Consider the following 19,621-nt stretch of genomic DNA (forward strand, 5'->3'; position numbering starts at 1 on the left):
GAAACTTCTAAGGGCTGTATAGTTGACAGACAACTAGAAATAACTGCATAGTTGTGCAAGCTAGCTCTGCTAACTCAGGAAGACTGCTGTGATAAAGTCTTATCTTGAGTAAATGTGGGTGCCCTTGTATTTGGGCCTAAATGTTTAGAATTGAGAATTTATCTTAATGGATTTTCCCTGTGAAGACTATGAAATGCCCTTCTCTGTCTTTCTTGATTAATTATAGTTTGAAGTCTATTTTTTCAGATATTAGGGTAGCTGCATCCACTTGTTTCTTATGTCTATTCAACTGGAAAATCTTTTCCCAACCATCTATTCTGAGGTAATGTCTGTCGTTGAGGTTGAGGTGTCTTTCTTGTATGCATCAGAAGGATGGGTCCTGGTTTTGTATCCATTCTGATAGCCTGTGTCTTTTTTGTAGGTGAATTGAGACCATTGATATTAAGAGATATTAATGACCAGTGATGGTTAATTAATGTTGTGTTTGGTGTTGTTGTTGGTGGTTCCTGTGTTTTCCTTCTTTGAGGTTTTCTGGTGTGAAGTTATCTGTTGCTTGTGTTTTTTGGGTCTAGCTAACTTCCTAGTTTTCCTTCTACTACTTTCTGTAGGGCTGGATTTGTGCATAGGTATTGTTTAAATCTAGTTTTTCCATGGAATATATTGTTTTCTCCATCTATGGTGATTGAAAGCTGTGCTGGGCTGCTCTCTTAGTGTCTGCAGAACATCTATCTAGGACCTTCTGGCTTTCAGAGTTCCGAGTTTCCATTGAGAAGTTGGGTGTAATTCTGATAGGACTGCCTTGTATCTTATCTTATTTGGACTTTTTCCTGTGCAGTACTTAGTATTCTTTCTTTACTCTGTGTTTAGTATTTTGATTATTATATGATCAGGGGACTTTTTTTTTTTTTTTTTTTTTTTTTTTTTTTGGTCCAGTCTATTTGGTGTTCTATAAGCTTCTTGCACCTTCATCATAGGCATATTCTTCTTTAGGTTGGGAAAGTTTCCTTTTATGATTTTGTTGAATATGTTTCTGTGCCTTTGAGCTGGACTTCTTCTATCCCTGTTATTCTTAGGTTTTGTCTTTTCATGGTGTCCCAGACTAAGAATTTGTTGGCTTTAAAGCTTTCTTTGGCCAGTGAATCTATTTCCTCTATCATATCTTCAACACCTGAGATTCCCTCTTTCATCTCTTGCATTCTGTTGGTTATGCTTGCTTCTGTAGTTTCTGTTTATTTACTTAGATTTTACAGTTCCAGAATTCCTCAGTTTGTGTTTCTTTATTGCTTCTATTTGAATTTTCAAGTCTTGGACTCGTTTTCAAGTCTTCACTTGTTTGTTTTTTCTTTTTTCTTTTTTTTTTTTTTTTTTTTTTTTTTTTTTTTTTTTAGATAGGGTTTCTCGTATTGCTTTGGAGCCTGTCCTGAAACTAGCTTTGTAGACCAGGCTGACCTTGAACTCTGCCTCCCGGGTTCTGGGATTAAAGGAGTAGGCCACCAACACCCTGCTTGTTTGTTTTTTCTTAATTTTCTTGGCTTCCTTTACAGGATTTATTGATTTCTTCTAATTTTTTTTGTTTGTCTTTTCCTCCATTTGTTTAAGGGAATTTTTCATTTCCTGTTTAGGGGCCTCTGTCACCTTCACAAAGTTATTTTTAAGGTCGTTTTCTTCTGCTTCATCTGCGTTGGGATGTTCAGGTCTTGCTGTTGTGAATCCCTAATTTCTAGTGCTGCCACATTGCTCTTTATGTTGTGGAGTGTGTTCCTACACTGCCATCCTTTCTTCCGATTAGTGCAGGTGAACTCTGTTCCCCTGTAGGTTTCTCTTCCTCCAGTTGTAGGTGGGGCATGCAGTTCCTTTGTTTACTGATGCAGTTGGGGGAGGGGGTACTGCTGCCTGGTGACTGGGGCTGTGGTGGATGGGTTGGGGCAAGGAATGTGCCTCTACAGCTTGCTGCCTAGAGAGCAGGGTTATCTAGCTTGGACCTCAGATACTCCACCTCCAGGTGTAGGTGGGGCATGTGTCTCTTGTTTCACTGATCAAATCAATTTTCTTTAAGGATGTGACCTTCAGTAGGTCGGTCACTTCAATGAAAGCTCTCATGGCCAGTGTATATGGGAAGTGAGTGCGCATGCGTGTGCACAAGAGAGAGATGGGGGGGGGTGAGTGGAGAGAACTAGAGAACGAGATTTTATTGGGTAGCTAAGGAAGGTCATGCAGATCCAGGAGGAGTGAATATGATCAACATCCATGATTAGGAAAAGTAAATAAATTTTAAGTGTCTAAATGATAAAACAATAGTGGATATTAGGATGTTCTATCTTCTTTTACGAGATTATGAATTTTGTTTTGCAGTTTTTAATGAATAGCTAGGTTGAAAATAAAATCATGTACCTTTGTGAATTTTAATAGCTATAATCTTTAAGGACCTTTCTTATATTTCTTTCATTTTTATCGTAACTATTCTGTCTTGCATTTCCTCCTCTATGTCCCACTTTCAAAACATTTTAGAGGTTTTAAATTCTGTTATCAATATCAGTTGCTTTGAGAATGTGTAGCTGTCCCACCTGCACAACAGGGGGCTGAAATTCTGCAGAGGGTGTTGGGATTAATAACACAGGACTCTTGCTTGATGTTAAGAAGGCTCTTCTTTTATTTTACTCCGGGGGCTGGCTCATATACCCTGACACCAGATGGAGGAGGGGGAAGCGGACGGTGGTGGTTCTCAGGTTCCAAGAATCAGAGTACTTTCAAAAGGAGCATTTTGCCTTAGAAAACATGTTTTTTGTTTTCCTGTGGTTACAGCTTAATTCTTAGCCAAGGTCTTAATTCCTACATGCAGCTTCTTGCTGTAACTTTTAAAAATAAAACCAAGATGAAGTTATTTTATGAAAAAAAAAACAAGTTTTATTTAAAAAGTAATTATAATGAACAATCTTTTTCTAAAAATTTATTTTTTATTTTACATACCAACCCCAGTTGCTCTCTCCCTCCCCTTCTCCTGTCACCCTTTCCTCCCATCCCACCCCTTTGTCCACTCCTCAGAGGGGCTAAGGCCTTCCTTGAGTCAACAAAGTCTGGCATAGGAAGTTGAAGCAAAACTAAGCCCTTCCTCCTGTATCAAAGCTGAGCAAGGTATCTTACCATAGGGAAGAGTGCAGTGCAGCTTGTTTGACAATATTAAAGGTTTACTGTATTTTACAGGTTTGATCTCGTAGGTATGGTGATGATTTTAAGATTTACTATTGTTTGGATAACTACTATTTAGTTTAAAACAATAAAACAGGAAAGAAAGTAAATAGGCAAAAATAAATATTTTCTGTTAATTAGTCATTGGGTTATGTGTAGCATAACAGCTACTTGGCATATGTTTAAAATAATGTATACTTTAAAGTTAAAATAAGGCAGTTGCCTCTCCCCAAGGAGTGTGGATAACTTAAGCTGAGAGAAAATGAATGTTTTTCATTTTCTTAGCAAAGCCAAGGTTTCAGAATGGCAGTTTTATGGGTTCTTCCCCTGGTGTTGGAAAAGGCTGTTGCAATTGTTCAGATGTGTCTTCTCTGACATTGATTTAATTAACTTCCTTTAAAATCCGCTCAGCTAAATGTATGTGTCTGAGAAGCATTTGTATTTATTTTTTAGGATTGTCGAAAAGGGATATTATAGTGAGCGTGATGCTGCAGATGCAGTGAAGCAAATCCTGGAGGCCGTGGCTGTAAGTAAGAAATAGCAATGTGTGCTAAATGTTGGTCATCTGGTAAGCGATAGCAACAATGTATGTTAACTGTTGCTCATCAGGTAAGTGATAGCAACAATGTATGCTAACTGTTGCTCATCTCCTGGTAAACTATAGCAACAATGTATGCTGTTGCTCATCTGATATGAAAGGCATAAAGAAGTGCAGGTGTGTGACAAGCTCTAAAACATAAGCAAAAGGGTGTGGAGTGGTACAAGAAAATATACTTAATTAATGCACATAGCAAACTACTTTCTCAAATCCACGGATGTGCCACCCCTCTAGGTTTGTGGAGCTACTTACAATCTATCTTGAGTTCTTATTGGGCTCTAGAATTGTTACTTGTTAACATTTCCTTCCTCAATCTTTCTGTTTGTTTCTTTATTGGGATCATTGTTTTATTCAGCTTGTTTGGAAATGAAAGAAGGTTAAGTAAGGTAAATATAAGCCTAAATTATACAGACTACTGCTTTTCTTTAAGATAAGAAATTAATGGGTTTTAAGAAAAATGAAGCTGACCATCCTATTTTTGAGGAAAAATATAAGATAACTTGGAGTACAACCTTGCAAATTACTTGCAAAAGCAAATACACATTTATGAATATGTAAATTCCACAGTTTGTTTTGAACTTCAGGCAGTTGCTGTCTAGATGAAACAAATGTCTATGCTGACTAAAATCTTCCAACATAGTCACTTGTTTCCTTTTCCTCCAATATTTACTTCTGTATATTTATATGTATGAGTGCTGTGTATGTCCTGAGGCCAGAAGAGGGTGTCAGAGTCCCTGTGGCTGGTGTTATATGCAGTCATGAACTGCCTACCTGAGTGCTGGCAATGGAAATCAGGTCCTCTGGAAGAGCAGTAAGCCCTCTTAACTGGTGACTGGCTGGAACACTTCAGTGAGTCGTTGCCGAGTAGAAAGATATATATATATATATATATATATATATATATATATTTAATCATACAGAACAAGTCTCAAGGGAGGATGTTTACCAGGATTAATTTAAAAAATACATATACTCTTCCCACATTAATTATGCTATTATTCAGTTAATTATAATAAGAAATCACCCAAAGTAACAAACACAGATCCCACTAATTTCACCCACAGGTAAAGTAAGTGTGGATTGGGGCTTGCCTCTGTGGCTAAGAGTGCTTGCTGTGTAAGCAAGATCAGACTTCATATACCTAGTGCATGTTAAAACCCAGGTTTTGCCTCTAGCTGCAGTACTGGGGGTAAAAACAAGCAGATCCTGGTAATTCACTGGCCAAGAATACTAGCAGAAGCAGTAAGTTTGGGGTTCACTGAGAGACCCTGTCTCAAAAAAAATTTATCAAAGATGGCAATACAACTCAGTGGTTAAAAGCATTTGCTACCAAGTCCCAGGAGTTGAGTTGTACTCCAGGACCTATATGGTACAAGGAAAGAACAGAAAGTTTTTCTCTGTACTCTACACATAATTTATGGCACATGGGTCCACACACACACACACACACACACACACACACACACACACACAAAACAATCAACAAATAACTATGATTTTAAAAATAGTAAAACAAGGAGGTAGGCAATAGAAGATATTTGACATTCCTCATCTCCCCACATGTGTGTACATGGGTATATCCTCACATACACATGGATATACATATCACACATTCAGAAAGAGATGGGTGGGAGAGAGAAAGGGAAAGAGAATGATAGAAAATACTGGAAAATCGTGCCATAAAATTTTACTCTATGTGTGCAGTATCACTCCTGGTTATACAGATATTGAATTCACATCCTCAGTCTGCACAAAAGCAACCATGTTCTAGATTATGTTGTCACCCTAGATTCTTAGGCTAGCACACTTGGGGATGGTTTTCAATGCTTCCATTCTCTCTGCACATCTACCTTTGCAGCTTCAGTCGAGTCTCCCTTCCATTTTTCCTGAACCCAATCCTACCCATCACAGTGAGATGGGTCTTTGGCTTGGGTTTCTTAAGCATGCTTTTATTTGCCTCCTATTCCTGATCTTAAGTCTATGTCTAGAGTATCTCTTGTAATTACTGGCTTGTTTTGTAAGGCCTAAGCCTAATAATGGCAGGTGATATTATGTGTCTATTAAAGACTTATTTTTAATCTTTGAATCTTTTACACACACACACACACACACACACACACACACACACACACACACCACTTGTCCAAATAAGGCAGGTGGCAGTTGGGAGCATTCTGGGAGTCAGAGCTGAGTTTGGTTTCCATACACGAGCTGGGGCATATCAATAAATCCCTTAAGCCTTAGTTTTCTCTTCTAAAACTGGCATAATATTCGGCCTAACATGGTTGTGTGAAAGGCTGAGAAAAGTGTACAAATCATAACTGTGTTCAAAAGAGCAGAGAAAAAAAAAGCAGACTCATTCGATTGATTCTTTATTTGATGTTCTAAGTCTGGACAGATAAAAACTGATTGCACAGTTATGCTCAGCTTATGAAAATCAGTACATTTTTCTGTGTTTTATATATTACACCAACTAAAAGTTAAAATGTTGGTGATTCGGGGTGTGTGTATAGCTGTCACAGGTTAGGTGAGTCTTGGTCAGTCTCTCATGTGAGGTATTTGCAGTTTAGCAACAGGTTTTGTATGCTGTTTCCAGCTCTGTGATCTGAAAACAGTTCTTTCTGGTGCAATGGCACGTGTCCTTTATTACATGGGCCAGTGTAAAGATTGACCAGGAGACAGAGACACCTGTGTTCCTCCACGTAACCCCTTTCCACATGCTCTTCCATTGACAGAACACTTTTTTCCAGAATGGGAAATTTTGTTCTGCGTGATCTTACCTTCATTTTAGTGAAAGTAACAGAATACACACCTCGGGGACTGGGTTTCTGGACGTTTACAGAGTCTGAAGAAATCAGCCAAGCAGCTGGAACCATTACATTACACATTGACCTGTGTTGTCAGCATTTTCTCTTCTCTTTCCAACTTTCCCACCTCTCAGGCTCCAAGAGTCACATGAGGGCAGCATCTTGTTCCTCTATTAACATATCGGCATTCAGACTTTTGAGTCTCCCTCAAAGTAGATCCAGATACCATGTGATCTTCAGCCCAAACTCTAAGACAGAAGCTACATTTGGCTCAGCTTGAGTCAGATGAGCCTTCCTAGTCCAGTCTGCTCTGCACAGGGTGAGAACTGTATAGGGTAATGTGGCTACAGGCTGGAGACTGTATTCTGTTTCTTTTCTTTACTGCTAGTCCTTAATATTAGTCTCCATCTCTCATGAGATGTTATGTTCTAGATGCATGGTAGTCTGTTGTATGCTTTTGTAAGATGGTGATTTCAGGACTGGAGAAATGGCTCCATGGATGAGCACTTGCTGCTCTTGCAGAGAACTGGGTTCAGTTCTTAGCATCCACAGGGTAGTTTACAACCATCTGTAACTCCATTCTAGGGGATCAGACGCCTTCTTCTGGCTTCTGTGGATACTACAAGCACATGGTACATGTGAAGACAAAACACTCACACACATAGAAATAAATCTTTTAAAATCAATAAATGCAAATGTATGCCAAAATCTCTGGGGTTTTTTTTTATAATAATTGTTCACCTTCAGTATGATCTTATTTTGAAGGGATCCCTCCTTTCTGTGCCTTGCAGGAATTGTCTTCCTGTGATCAGTTGCAGTCATTTTCCCCACTCACACATCTCTCCCTTTTGTATTCAGGCTGTCTTGAGTAGGCTTATGCAGAGATTTCTTCTCCAATACTAACCTAGAACTGTGGCGGTGCCCATCAGTCTTTTAGCATCTTGGCGACACTGCCATTCAACAGTTCTTTTCTAAAATCCTAGTGTTTGTCATTGATTTGTTATTGCCCAGTCATCCCACTGAATTGCAGGCAACAACATGAATTTGGCCATTTGTTGTTATCATTACTAATTCCTGGTTCAAGTTACCATTTATCTCTCATATTACTGCTGAACCGTCTAACTGGGAAACACAGTGCCATTCTCCTCACCTGTAGTGATGAGGTCGGCAAATTATGCCAAAACTGTGCCTCCCATGTCCTCCCCAAACACCCTTGGTTTAATATCATGTTATTGTCTTCGTGAATCAACATTGCTTTGTCTGTGCTTAATATGTAGCACCTAATTCCACAAAAGTAGGAGCTTGGTTCCCACTGCCCTTTGCCTCTCTCTCTCTCTCTCTCTCTCTCTCTCTCTCTCTCTCTCCATCCCTCCCTCTCTCCCTCCTTCCCTCCCTCCCTCCCTTTCTTCCTTTCTTCCTCTGTGTAATGACATACCTGTTCTATTCATTTCATAGAAAACAAGGAGATATCCCTTTGCCTCCATAAATGGCATCACCCCCTGACCCCTCATTGCCACTCCATTTGTATTTGTGAGGTGACCCAGCAGTATTCTGCTTGTTTTTTCTAGTTGCCCCCATCCATCTACATGGCAATTGTTCTTTGTGTTTATCACAATAAGTGTGCTTCAATTGAGTAATGCCACTGGTAGCTGGCAGATGAAACCCTGGTGTCCATCAGTGAATGAGAAATGGATGTTCTTAGCACCAGAAATGTCCACATGCTGGAGTTACATCAATTAAGAAACAATGGATCTAGTCAAGGATGTTCTAGATAGGGTGCCTTACTTAAAATAGTGGAACAAAGGCCCAAGGCCTCTATTCTAGGCCTGAAGAGTTAAGTTGGTTGCTGTTAACTCTGTGTTTTTAAATTATCATTTTACCCAATCACAGATTGTGGTTTAGATTCTAGAATACCACCTTCAAATCAAACATCCTTGAAACAAAGTACAAAAAGATCTCTGAAACTAAAGGTTATCTTAAAGGCTAAATAAATAAATAAATAAATAAATAAATCCCTTCCCCTAAATGTTGCACAGGCAGAAAGCAGGGCAAACTTAAACTCGTGAGAAATTATTGGCATTTTTAAAATAGCTTATTGTCAACTACAAAGCTATAGATAGCCATGAAAAATGGGACATTTGGGGACTCAGAGTAATCTGAAGTCATGCCTTTTAAAATTGAGATGTACCACAGAGAACTGGCTAGAAAAAGAGATGAAAGGCTGCACTTGTGGAAGGAAGCAGGGCGTGGTGACATTCTGGAAACAAGAGGCTCAGCAGGCACGTGGTGGCTTCAGGAAAGGGACTGGTGATGGTGACAGTAGTAAGACGTGTGGGGCAGATAGGACATACCCTAACAATCACATCCCTGCAGACCACACAGGGAAGAGACTCTAGGCTGGCTGCCTCAAGCACAGAAGCAGAAAGCAGATTGTAAAGTTTGTGGTAAATATGATACAGGTATAGATATATTTCTTATGTAACATATTTCCCAGTCCTCCATCATCTTTCTCTATATATTTCTCTTTCTCCTACTCTAACTTTGCTATTCTCTGTCCCGTCCCCCCCTACAGCAATTGTGAGAGTCTTTAAGGGGATTTGAATGGTGTTTCCCCCTTGGCTTTGAATGAACTCAGTTAGCCTTTGAGGCAGATCTTCCCAAGTATTACATCTCCTGAGAAGGAAGCAGTTACAGGTTAAACGGTCTGGGTTGCTCCGGGCATTCTACAACAGTTGCTTTGTCCCAGCATAATGCTTAAACAACCTTAAACAACAAAGAAGCATACTGTCTGCTACACCCGCCCCCCATGACTGCCACCATTGCCAGTTCCTTTCCCATAGCCACCACTTGCCTTCTGAGTCTGTTTCCAAAATGTCACCATGCCCTGATTCTCTTCCCAAATGCAGCCTTCTTGTTTTCTAGCCACAGTTCTCTGTGGTACTTCTCAGTTTCAAACACGTGACTCCAGAGGCTGTAGACACTTGTGCTTGTGAAGTAGAAAACTACATTTTATTTATTCCAAGAAAATGGTTGAGGAACCTGTATTACCACAGAGCTTTTTGGTTAGAATTGTATGATGGTGATGGCCAAGAATTGCAAACAAAAGCATTAAAACCTTCAAGATGGTGAAAAATAATAGAGTATTCAAGCACCAAGATTATAGTTAGTTGGGGCTGGGAGGAAGGCTAGGTGGTTAAAGTGCTTGTTGCACATGCAGGAGGATGTGAGTTTGGATCCTCAGCATTTATATAGAATCTGGGACAAGGAGACAGGCAGATCCAGGGGTCTTTCTGGTCAGTCAGTGAGAGATTCTCAGTTAGGCTCTATTGTCAGCTTGACACAGCTAAGAAGAGGAAACCCCATTTGAGGAATTGTCTCCACTGGATAGTCCTACGGCCATGTCTGTGAGGTATTTTCTTAATTGCTGTTTGATGTAGGAGGGTCCAGTGTGGGCACTACCATCCTGAGGCAGGTAAACCTGGACTGTATTAGAAATGTAATGGAGCAAACCAGAGGAAACAAACCAATAAGCAGTAGGTTGCTTCAATCCTTGCTGTAGGTTCCTGCCATGACTTCCCTCAAGTGAGGAGCTGTTGCCTGGGGGTGTAGGAAGAAACAAACCCTGTTATTCGTAGTGTTTCTCTAATGTTCATCATCTTCAAAGTACAAGGAATGATTCTAGAAGTTAATGATATAAAAATGAAAGAATCAACACTAAAGTAAATTGCTACCTGTATTCAGTTCTGAGTCCCATGGCAAATAGCATTCATACACCTCATAAAGCTTAGACAATTCACCTTTGCATTATTCTATGTGTAGAAGCCATTTCTCACTCTGATGTCTGAATCTTAGTCCTTGTTGGGAGGATATTTTTAGAAGATGGAAATTGCCAGAACTTCTTTCCCCAACTTCCCTTTTATATGATCTGGTTATGCCCACTGGATTGTGATGGGGAGCCTGTATTTTAAGTTTTTGGAAAATTTCCCATTCACACAAGGAGGCCCTACTAACGAGACACTGTCTGTCTTTTTCACTGCCTTAGTTGAGTCTGCAGATGATGCTGGAAATTGATTTTACTGTCTTTGTAATTACAAAGACAGATGTAATTTGTATAGACGGCATAGGGAAAAACAAAAACAAAAACACTGGTAGGATTTTTCTTCCTTTTGCTATCTCAGAGAGGAAAGTACCACTTTGATTCGCATGTCTTATTACTTGAACACAGTGAACTCCTTGAATAAACTTTTGAGTGTCTCTTCTTGATGATTATATGGTATAATTTTCTATCCATTGGTTATAGCACAAAGGGCAAATTCAAGATAAAAAGATTCTGGTCCCACAAATTCCCAAAAATTGAGTTTCACTGAATATCAAATGCACACCCACACACAGCTAAATCAGGGTGAAGTGAGGCTTGAAGGAATAATGAGGTTGAAGGCTATTAAAAATCAGCCTGCTTCTGACAATTTTCCCTTTGTTTCTGTGAATACTGTGCCTGCTTGGGTCTACTTAGTGTCAATGAAACAGTTCTGAGAGTTTAGTTAAGCAGCATGTAGATAGAACAGGGAATGCAGGATGTTCTTGCTTTATATAAATCAGTTTATTCCTGTGGGAGATAATTTCCTCTTCTTTCTCTTTCCTTTTTTCTTTTTACTCAGGTTGATGATGTCTCTTAATTAATGCAAGGCAAAATATTAAAACACTATAGTTATAATCTACCCATAAATAAGAATTATTAGTAATTGAGAAGTCACACTTAGTAGAAAAGAAATAGCAGACATTTTTGTTAATATTCTAATATTTTGGTCTTTAAATGTATAGTAAAACATATTAGTGTCTCAGGCAGAGCCTAGAAAGTTTATCTGAAACAGATTTGAGAGCAGGAAGATAATCAACATCCTTTTGAACCTCATTATTGGAACACTGGGATATAAAATTGATGCTTGTTGAAGGGTATATTCTCCCCCTGAACATTTCCACACATCGTTGTTGGTGGTGACAAAAATGATATCAAAAGCTTATCAAATTCTGCCTCCAGTGTTTTCTATCCTTGGAATCCCAGGACAATAAAGATATATTGTGGAAGATGTAATTAGTAACTTTCCAAATAATGCACATAAATTATTACATTGATGATAACATTCTGCATACCTTCTGTTTAGGGTTGTGTAAATTTTGGACGATGTTGGCCTAGTTTGTTTCTTACTACTGTGATAAAACACTGACTAAAACCAGCTTGAGCAGAAAGGGTTTATTTCAGCTTACAGGTTACAGTTCATCACGAGGAGAGCCAGGGCAGGATCTCTAAACAGGAATTAGCACTGCTTACTGGCTCATTCCCAGACTCAAATTAATGCTACCTCTCATTGGAAAAGAACAGGCTCCTAAGAGATAATGATGCACTATAACAAAATAAAATGTAATAAGATAAAAACTGTCATATCAAAATTGGAGAAGACAAACCAAGAGAAGGAAAAGAACCCACAATAAGGCACAAAAATCCAAGACCCATTCCTTTGCACACTCAGGCATTCCATAAAAACAGTAAACTGGAAGCCATAATAAGCACACAGAGAACCTGGTGTGGACCTGTGCAGGCCCATGTGTGCTGCTTCAGCCTCTGTGAGTTCATGAGTTTGTTCGTGTCGATTTAGAGGGTCTTGTTTTCTTGCGGTCCACCATTCCCTCTGACTCTTAAACTCTTTTCAACTCCCCTTCTGTTGGCTTCCCTGAATTCCAAGGGGAGGGATTTGACAGAGACATCTCACTTAGCATCTTTTGTTCCAAGGTCTGTCACTCTGCGTAATGTCTGGATATGGATCTCTGTAGTAGAACAAATCCATCTGCTGCAGGAGGAAGCTTCTCTGATGATGGCTGAACAAGACACTGATCTGAGTATAGCTGAATACCATTAGGACTCATTTTATCACTACATAAAAATAAAGTAATATCTAGTTTTACCCCAGGCCCATGGGCTATCTAGTCTCTGGTTCGTGGTCATTCTATCAGTGTCAGATATGGCTCCATCTCATGGAGTGGACCTTCAGTCAGATCAGTCATTGGTTACTCCCACAGGCTTTGTGCCATCATCAGGACATCTTGCAGGCAGGACACCACTGTAGATCAAAGGATTTGTGGCTGTGTGGTGTTTACATTTCTTTTTGGTAGCCTGCAGAGTTTCTTTCTGTACCAAAAATGCTGGTGGGGTGAAGACTCTATGAAGGTTCAAGCTCAACTGCTCCATGTTCAATGACCTGTTGTACTAAGAGGTAGGTAGGGCTTTGCTCACACTTTGTGGAGAATAGCAGCCTGGGTTGTTTTGGGAGTCTCATGGGATGCCTTTGGCCAACAGCTGAATTAAATGAAACACAATCTGAGTACTGGAATCTGCAATTGGGGACAAGAGATGGCAAGTTGGGAATCTGTCTCCCCCATTATTTGGTATTTTCATTTAGATCACCTTCATATACATATATACTTAAGGAAATAATACTACATCCTCAAATGGCCCTTAATTTTAGCTGTCTGCCCATAATCCCTCCCTCATTCCCTTCTCCCTGCCCTCCAACCCACTTGATCCTCCTATTCCAGCCACCTCATCCATCCATAACTATGCATTCTATTTCCCTTTCCTAGTGAAATCTATGTGTACTCCCGAGTCGCTTACTCTATACATACTCTGTGTGGTTCTATGGATTGTAGCTTAGTTGTCATTGACTTAACAGCGAATACCCTCATATAAGTGAATATATACCCTATTTGTCTTTGAGTCTGAGATACTTCACTTAGAATGATATTTTCATTTATCCATATAACTGTATTTCATGACATTATTTTTTTAAACAGCTGAGTAATACTCTATTGTGTAAACACACTATATTTTCTTTATCCTTTCTTCTGTTGAGGGACATCTAGGTTCCTCCCAGTTCCTGCCTGTTATTTCTTGGTGGAATTTTTAAAATAACATAAATATTATCATATCATCTGCAAATAAAGATACTTTGATTTCTTCCTTTCCAATTATATCCTCTTGATCTCTTAGTTGTCTAATTACTCTAGCTAAGACTTCGAGTACTATATTGAATAAGTATGCAGAGAGTGGACAAACTTGTCTTATTCCTGATTTGAGTAGAATTGTTTTGCGTTTCTATTTAAGTTGATGTTCACTATGAGATTGTTGTAAATGTAAACTGCCTTTCTTATGTTGAGTTATATCCCTTGCATCCACAATTTTTCCAGGACATTTATCATGAAGAGGCATTGGATTTTGTTGAAAACTTTTTCTGTATCTGATGAGATAATCATGGTTTTTGTTTTGTTTCGCTTTATTTTTAATTGAGTTTTTTTCTCTTTGAATTTGTTATATAGTGGATTACATTTATTTATAGATGTTGAGCCATCTCTGCATCTCTGGGATGAAGTCTACTTTATCATCATGAATGATATTTTTGATATATTTTTTGATTCAGTTGCAAGTATTTTGCTAAAGTTTTACATCTATGCTCATAAGGAAAATTGGTCTGTAATTCTTACTTTTTGTTGGGTCTTTATGTGACTTTGGTGTTTGGATACTGTGGCTTTGTAAAATGAGTTTTGGAATATTCCTTCTGTTTTCTATTTTGTGGATTATTATTAATAGTCTTTGAAAGTCTTGTAGACTTCTGTGCTAAAGTCATCTTGTCCTGGGCTTTTTTTTTTTTTTTTTTGAGAGAGACTTTTAATGACTACTTCTATTTCACTAGCAATTATATGTCTGTTGAAATTGCTTATCTGATCTCATTTTAACTTTGGTAATTGGTAGCCTTGGCCCCCTCTACATCATAGCTTTTGTGTGTTGAACACGAGGAAATACTTCCCAGAAGATTTTTTTCACTGATGTTAATCTTTTAATAATCACAGCTTATTTTTCAACCTTAGCTTACGGATGTCCATTGTTCCAGTAAAGCAGAGGTTTCACATCCATAGATTGCCCTTTAAGAGGGTTCAAGGTTTGGTTTTCAATCAGGCTGCATCCCTTCCAGTGGTCTCACATCTCCCTCACCGTGTCAAGCTGTCTTCAGGTGGTAACATTTCATGAAGTCCACAAGATAAAGGTAGTTTTAGTTTTCATTAAAATGTCCAGTTCTGAGAAAAATTATTATTTGTCTTATTTAACACAAAATGGGGGATGTTTTATGTTGCTTTATGAATCCTCCTCAGGGAGAACCAGAAACATAATCATCCTAACTCAGCCAGGTACTGGTACCGATGGATACCTGCATGCACATGCCTTCACATAGGAGCATTGTGCTCATGCACAAACACAACACACAAAACAAAATGTAGAGCATGCCAAAACAAAAGGTTTTGTTGGTATTGGTCAAAACACTTAGTGTCGATGTTCAATCTAAATTTAGAGGGGAAGACATTTTGAACTTGAGTCTTTGTTAAAGCAATCTACTGTTAGGTTCTGAAATAAGAGATTTTTTTTTGGATAGTTATCTTTATTACTTTAAAATTCTAGAAACAGTGGTAAAAATACTTCTTATTTTCCTTTTTTCATCATTGTAGCCTGGGCATAACTAACTGCCTTCCATAAACAACAGGGAAAAGACTTTTCTGTAGTCCAACAGAGAGCCTGAAAATGCTCCTACATGCTGTCTTGGGCAATACAGTCCCCCTTGTTACTCACTGGTTACTTAATCCACTCTTCTACTCTGTGACAGCCTGTGGACTGTGGGCACACACTCAACTAGGTATTGCTGATTCTGATACTGATTTTTTTTTTCTTTTATTTTTTTTAAATCTCAAAGAATCTAGTAGTAACAAGGTGACCAGCCGTTACACTGATCATAGAGAGAACAACTCAGAAAAATAACCACCACAGGCATTCAAGACCCAAATGCTGTGAATTGGTGCTCCTTTCACTATTTCTGAAAACTCCAATCACAATTAAGCCCTAAAATGCCAAGACATCACGTTTCTATGAAATCATTAGATAGAAAATGAGAGTCCCATAATTCTGGTTGTAGGACGAATGTGACTCCCTGCCTGGACACAGCTTTAATGGTTCCTTGGTTCAGAAAAGTTTCTGGGATGCCCACTTTGTTTCTTTGTTGGAAAAGAGAATTCTACTCTCAGATAAGCTGCACAAAGAGACAGACACCTCTTTAAGATGCCATTTCCTCACTGTTTCCCCAAACTTTTGGCTCCGGGTCCTAATATTAGATCAGGGATAAAATATTGAAAAGAAACTAACAATAAAGGCTAAAATCCATATGAATTGTATAATATATGCATCACTGTTTTTCTTTTTTCTCTTTTCTTTCCTTCCTACCATCCTTTTTTTTTTTTTTTTCTGTGTTTTTGTTTTTTTTTTTTTTTTTTCTTGACGTGTTCAGGTGGGTGTAAAAGTGCCAGATACAAGCATATCTACAGCAATGAGGGCTTGTTTCTATTACACCTATAGAAGGTATTGGGAGAACAGAACCACTGGAAGGAAGAAGAGACGGCAAAATACATTTTCCCCAAATCCCACCACAATGAGGTCTAAGTGATAATCACAATGCGAGTGTGTATTCCCACAAACAATGGCTCCACTCTGGTTAATAGGCTTCTGATTTTCCTTAGAAAATTGTTTAGGGAAAAAAATTAAAGACAGGGGACTTTGAACCATTCGATTCCAAACAGCTGCTTTATTTGGAGAATAAATAGCATCTTAGCAACCTCCGATGCTATTACATTTCAGAGAAAGTGATGGGCACTGCTGGGTTCAGTAGAAATAAACAAAGGCTAACTGGATTGTGGCATTAAAACTTAACACTTGGTACCTGGAAATGTGAACCTGGAATCTTACCTGTGCCATAAATTCAGTACTCTTCAACCCATAATTACTGGGGGAAAAGCAGTTAGTGAAAAAATTCCTATAAAGGAAGAAAATGTTTAAGGAAAGACAGAAGAATGAAAGAAGGGATTAACTTAGTGAAAAATTATTTTGGTTCTAAATCTGGAGTTCTAATTTTGGCCAGGTTTGACTTATTTAAAAATGTTATGTCTTTTTAAAATTTCCACGGATTCCCAGTTTAAATCCATTGCATAAATAGTCCCAATTGTCTTTGAAGAACTCTCAAACTTGCCTCTGAAACTTGCCAAGCCAGGCCTCTGCTGTCTGCATTGCTCTAATCTTTCTTACCTCCCAAGCTCCCTTAGCTGCCAAGCTCCATTAAGCTCAGAAGCACTTGGTGGCTTTTCTATCCTACAGCTCCAAAATCCTTCCACAATCCCAAATGACACAACCATGTCCATTACATAAATATTCCAAGCTTTGGTACAAATTTATGTGCTAGTTTGCTTTTTATTACTGTAACAAAGCATCAACCAACACTAACTTGGGAAGGAAAGAGTTTATTTCTGCATCTAGATTATAGTCTGTCATCAGGGAAAGCCAGGGAAGGAATCTGCAGGTGGGCATTGAAGCAGAGACTGGAAAACTCCTACTTGCTCCATGCGAATCCCAGGTTCGCATTGGGCTGTTCCTTACACAGCCCAAGTCCACGTGCCTATGGATGGTACCACAGACAAGTCAGCTGGCCGGAACGCTGAAGGCAATTCCTCAATTAATGTTCAGTTTAGCTATTTTTGAATTTTTGACCTTCACCAAATTCAGTTCTTGATCCTAGGTTTTAAGGAAGGTGCAGGCAGGTACACTAATAACTCCATGGGTGTACCTCTCCAAGACCAAACATCTGGGACATGCATCATTAATAAGAATGGAGGATGTGTTCATGAAATTTTAGCCAAAATCTTCTGTTTGGTTAGTTTTCTATCATAAATTGTTGCTCGATTTTTTTTCCAGTTCTGCAGGGTCATAAAATTTAATGTAGCTTATTCTGACTGGATCCTCAGGCTGCTTTTACCTGGTGTAGGTAGCTTCAGAGATGGAAGATGAGCATGCTGACTCCCACTCAACAGTTTCCTGTGCTTTCAAAACACAAGTGTGGCTCAGCTCCTCCTTTTCCAGCATTTTGCAGACTTTTCTTGTCTTCTTAGAAATTGAGTCTAACTACTAACAAAGTGTACAGTGATTGTCAGAACTCAGGATTTCTTCATTAACTGGTTCAGCTTGGTTTACTTACCAGGAACAATGAGAAAATAGGCTAATAGGATTATTTATGGCAAGTGCAGACAATAGAGTAGACGTATAATCAATCTTTTGGTATCGAAGAATACGTAAAATAACTCAGTAACTGCATATAATAAAAGGTTAATTCCTATAGATGTTTAATGTGATGAGCAATGTATTGAAATACATCCTTACTGTGTTGTCCCTTTAGAAAATTCATTGTAACATCTTCATTAAGTTCTAAAGGATTACATTTATGAGATTATCTTTTTTTTTGTTTTGTTTTGTTTGGCTGGGCTCATTTTTATTTATAATCATAACTAGCATTATCTTACTGCCACGTTTGGTTTTCTTTAATCTTTTAATATCTGAAATTACTCAGTTATTTTACATTTTACATTCACACATGAAATATACGAAACTCTGTGAAAATTATTTTCTTTGTTGTACTCTACTTTTTTCTTTTAAAAGCTCTATTGAGCCTTTTTATTTTATATTATTGATCTCAATGGATGACACAGGTATTAGTGGACTGATTTTGAGATTTCACCTAAGCAATGTTATTAAGTAATACCGTAACATGTGTATGCCCATAAGAGAATTAAAATTATATAGTGTAAATATGAAAAGAGCTGTGTTAAAGTATTTTTATTTACTAATAGAGGAAAAAGACATGAAGAATGGATAATAACAATATAATTATCCTTTACAAATGAGTTTTTTTAACAACTTTACTTCAAAAATAATTTTAAATCATCTCATAGAGAATACAAGACTTGTTACACACTAAGTGTGTAACAGATTTAAGCCAAAAATCCATTTATAGAATTCCAGTTCCAAGATTCGTTATTATCTGGTCCTAAAGACACAAGGTGGTTTAGTTATTGGCTACAATGTAATTTTTAATAGTCTAATATTTTATGAGAATCACATGTGTGCCACAGAGGACACAGTCAACAAAAATCCCAACACTAATTTGGCTTACATTTGTAACCTTAGGGTGATAACACTCATCCCTTCTGCACTTGATCAAGGTCCGACCATCAGCCAGGCAGTGCACAGCATGCAGCTACTGGGTTTTGTGTCCAAATAACAGGAGGGAAAAGAGACCATTTTACGGACTACCAAAAGTGTTGTAGACATACTTCTTATAAGTAGGATGTCTACCACATGGAGATTAACAAAGGAGACCTGTGGGGATAATAAATAGATCACAGTGCTAGTAAAAGCCAAGGCCAGCATGAAAACAACAACATGAACAAGAAAACTATCCCTTTGCATGACAGGGTGCAGAAGGAGCTATCCCTTCTGTATGACAGAGCAGAGGGAATTGGGGGAGTGGCTTTGCATTTCCTTAATAGGGAAGAGGCAGGGTTAATGCCCAACTTCCAGATTCTCCCTGCAATGTTTTATCTTATGTCATATTTCCCTCAGAGGAGACATCTCCAATATCTGCTTTCCTCCCATATGGAAGAAATCTGGTACTCTAATTCCATCCAAAATTATTTTATTTCTGTTGAAGGATTTTTTCACTCTTATTATTAACCTTTTCAAACAGTATTAATAGCCCTGTGAAAAGCTTGGGCATAAGGTGTGATCTTTCTCCATCATCAAGGCTTTTTCCATCCTGCTCCTTTCTTGGTCCTGTTAATCCCATCATGCAAGAGTAAGACCACTGCTGCAACTTTTGAGCCAAATTTGAAGTAAGCTTTTTAAAATACTGGCTGGGAAGATGGACACTGACCAGGTCCATACCCAGGATACCCTAAATATGGTGGTGAATCACCTTAGTTAGGGGCTTGTAAAGGCAAACTCCACAAGGCTGAGTTTCCCACCGTCACCCAATCGGGGCAAGCATATATCCTGATGTACTTCCTGCCTCCATTCCTTCACCTACATGTGATCAATCATATCCTGTGCAGTTGGAGC

General features: G+C 38.5%; 1 protein-coding gene across 2 annotated transcripts in view; it reads left to right on the top strand.

Annotated features, from left to right (window-relative positions):
* The window catches only part of Camk4 (calcium/calmodulin dependent protein kinase IV), a 203,472-nt gene that overhangs the window by 138,232 nt on the left and 45,619 nt on the right, over nucleotides 1–19,621 (top strand). For both annotated transcript variants that reach the window (XM_051202350.1, XM_051202351.1), the window contains one exon: nucleotides 3,640–3,712. In XM_051202350.1, the coding sequence (XP_051058307.1) occupies nucleotides 3,640–3,712 (73 nt within the window). The remainder of the gene's footprint in view (nucleotides 1–3,639; nucleotides 3,713–19,621) is intronic.

Source organism: Phodopus roborovskii, unplaced genomic scaffold (assembly GCF_943737965.1).
Source record: "Phodopus roborovskii unplaced genomic scaffold, PHOROB, whole genome shotgun sequence".
NCBI classification, from domain to species: domain Eukaryota; kingdom Metazoa; phylum Chordata; class Mammalia; order Rodentia; family Cricetidae; genus Phodopus; species Phodopus roborovskii.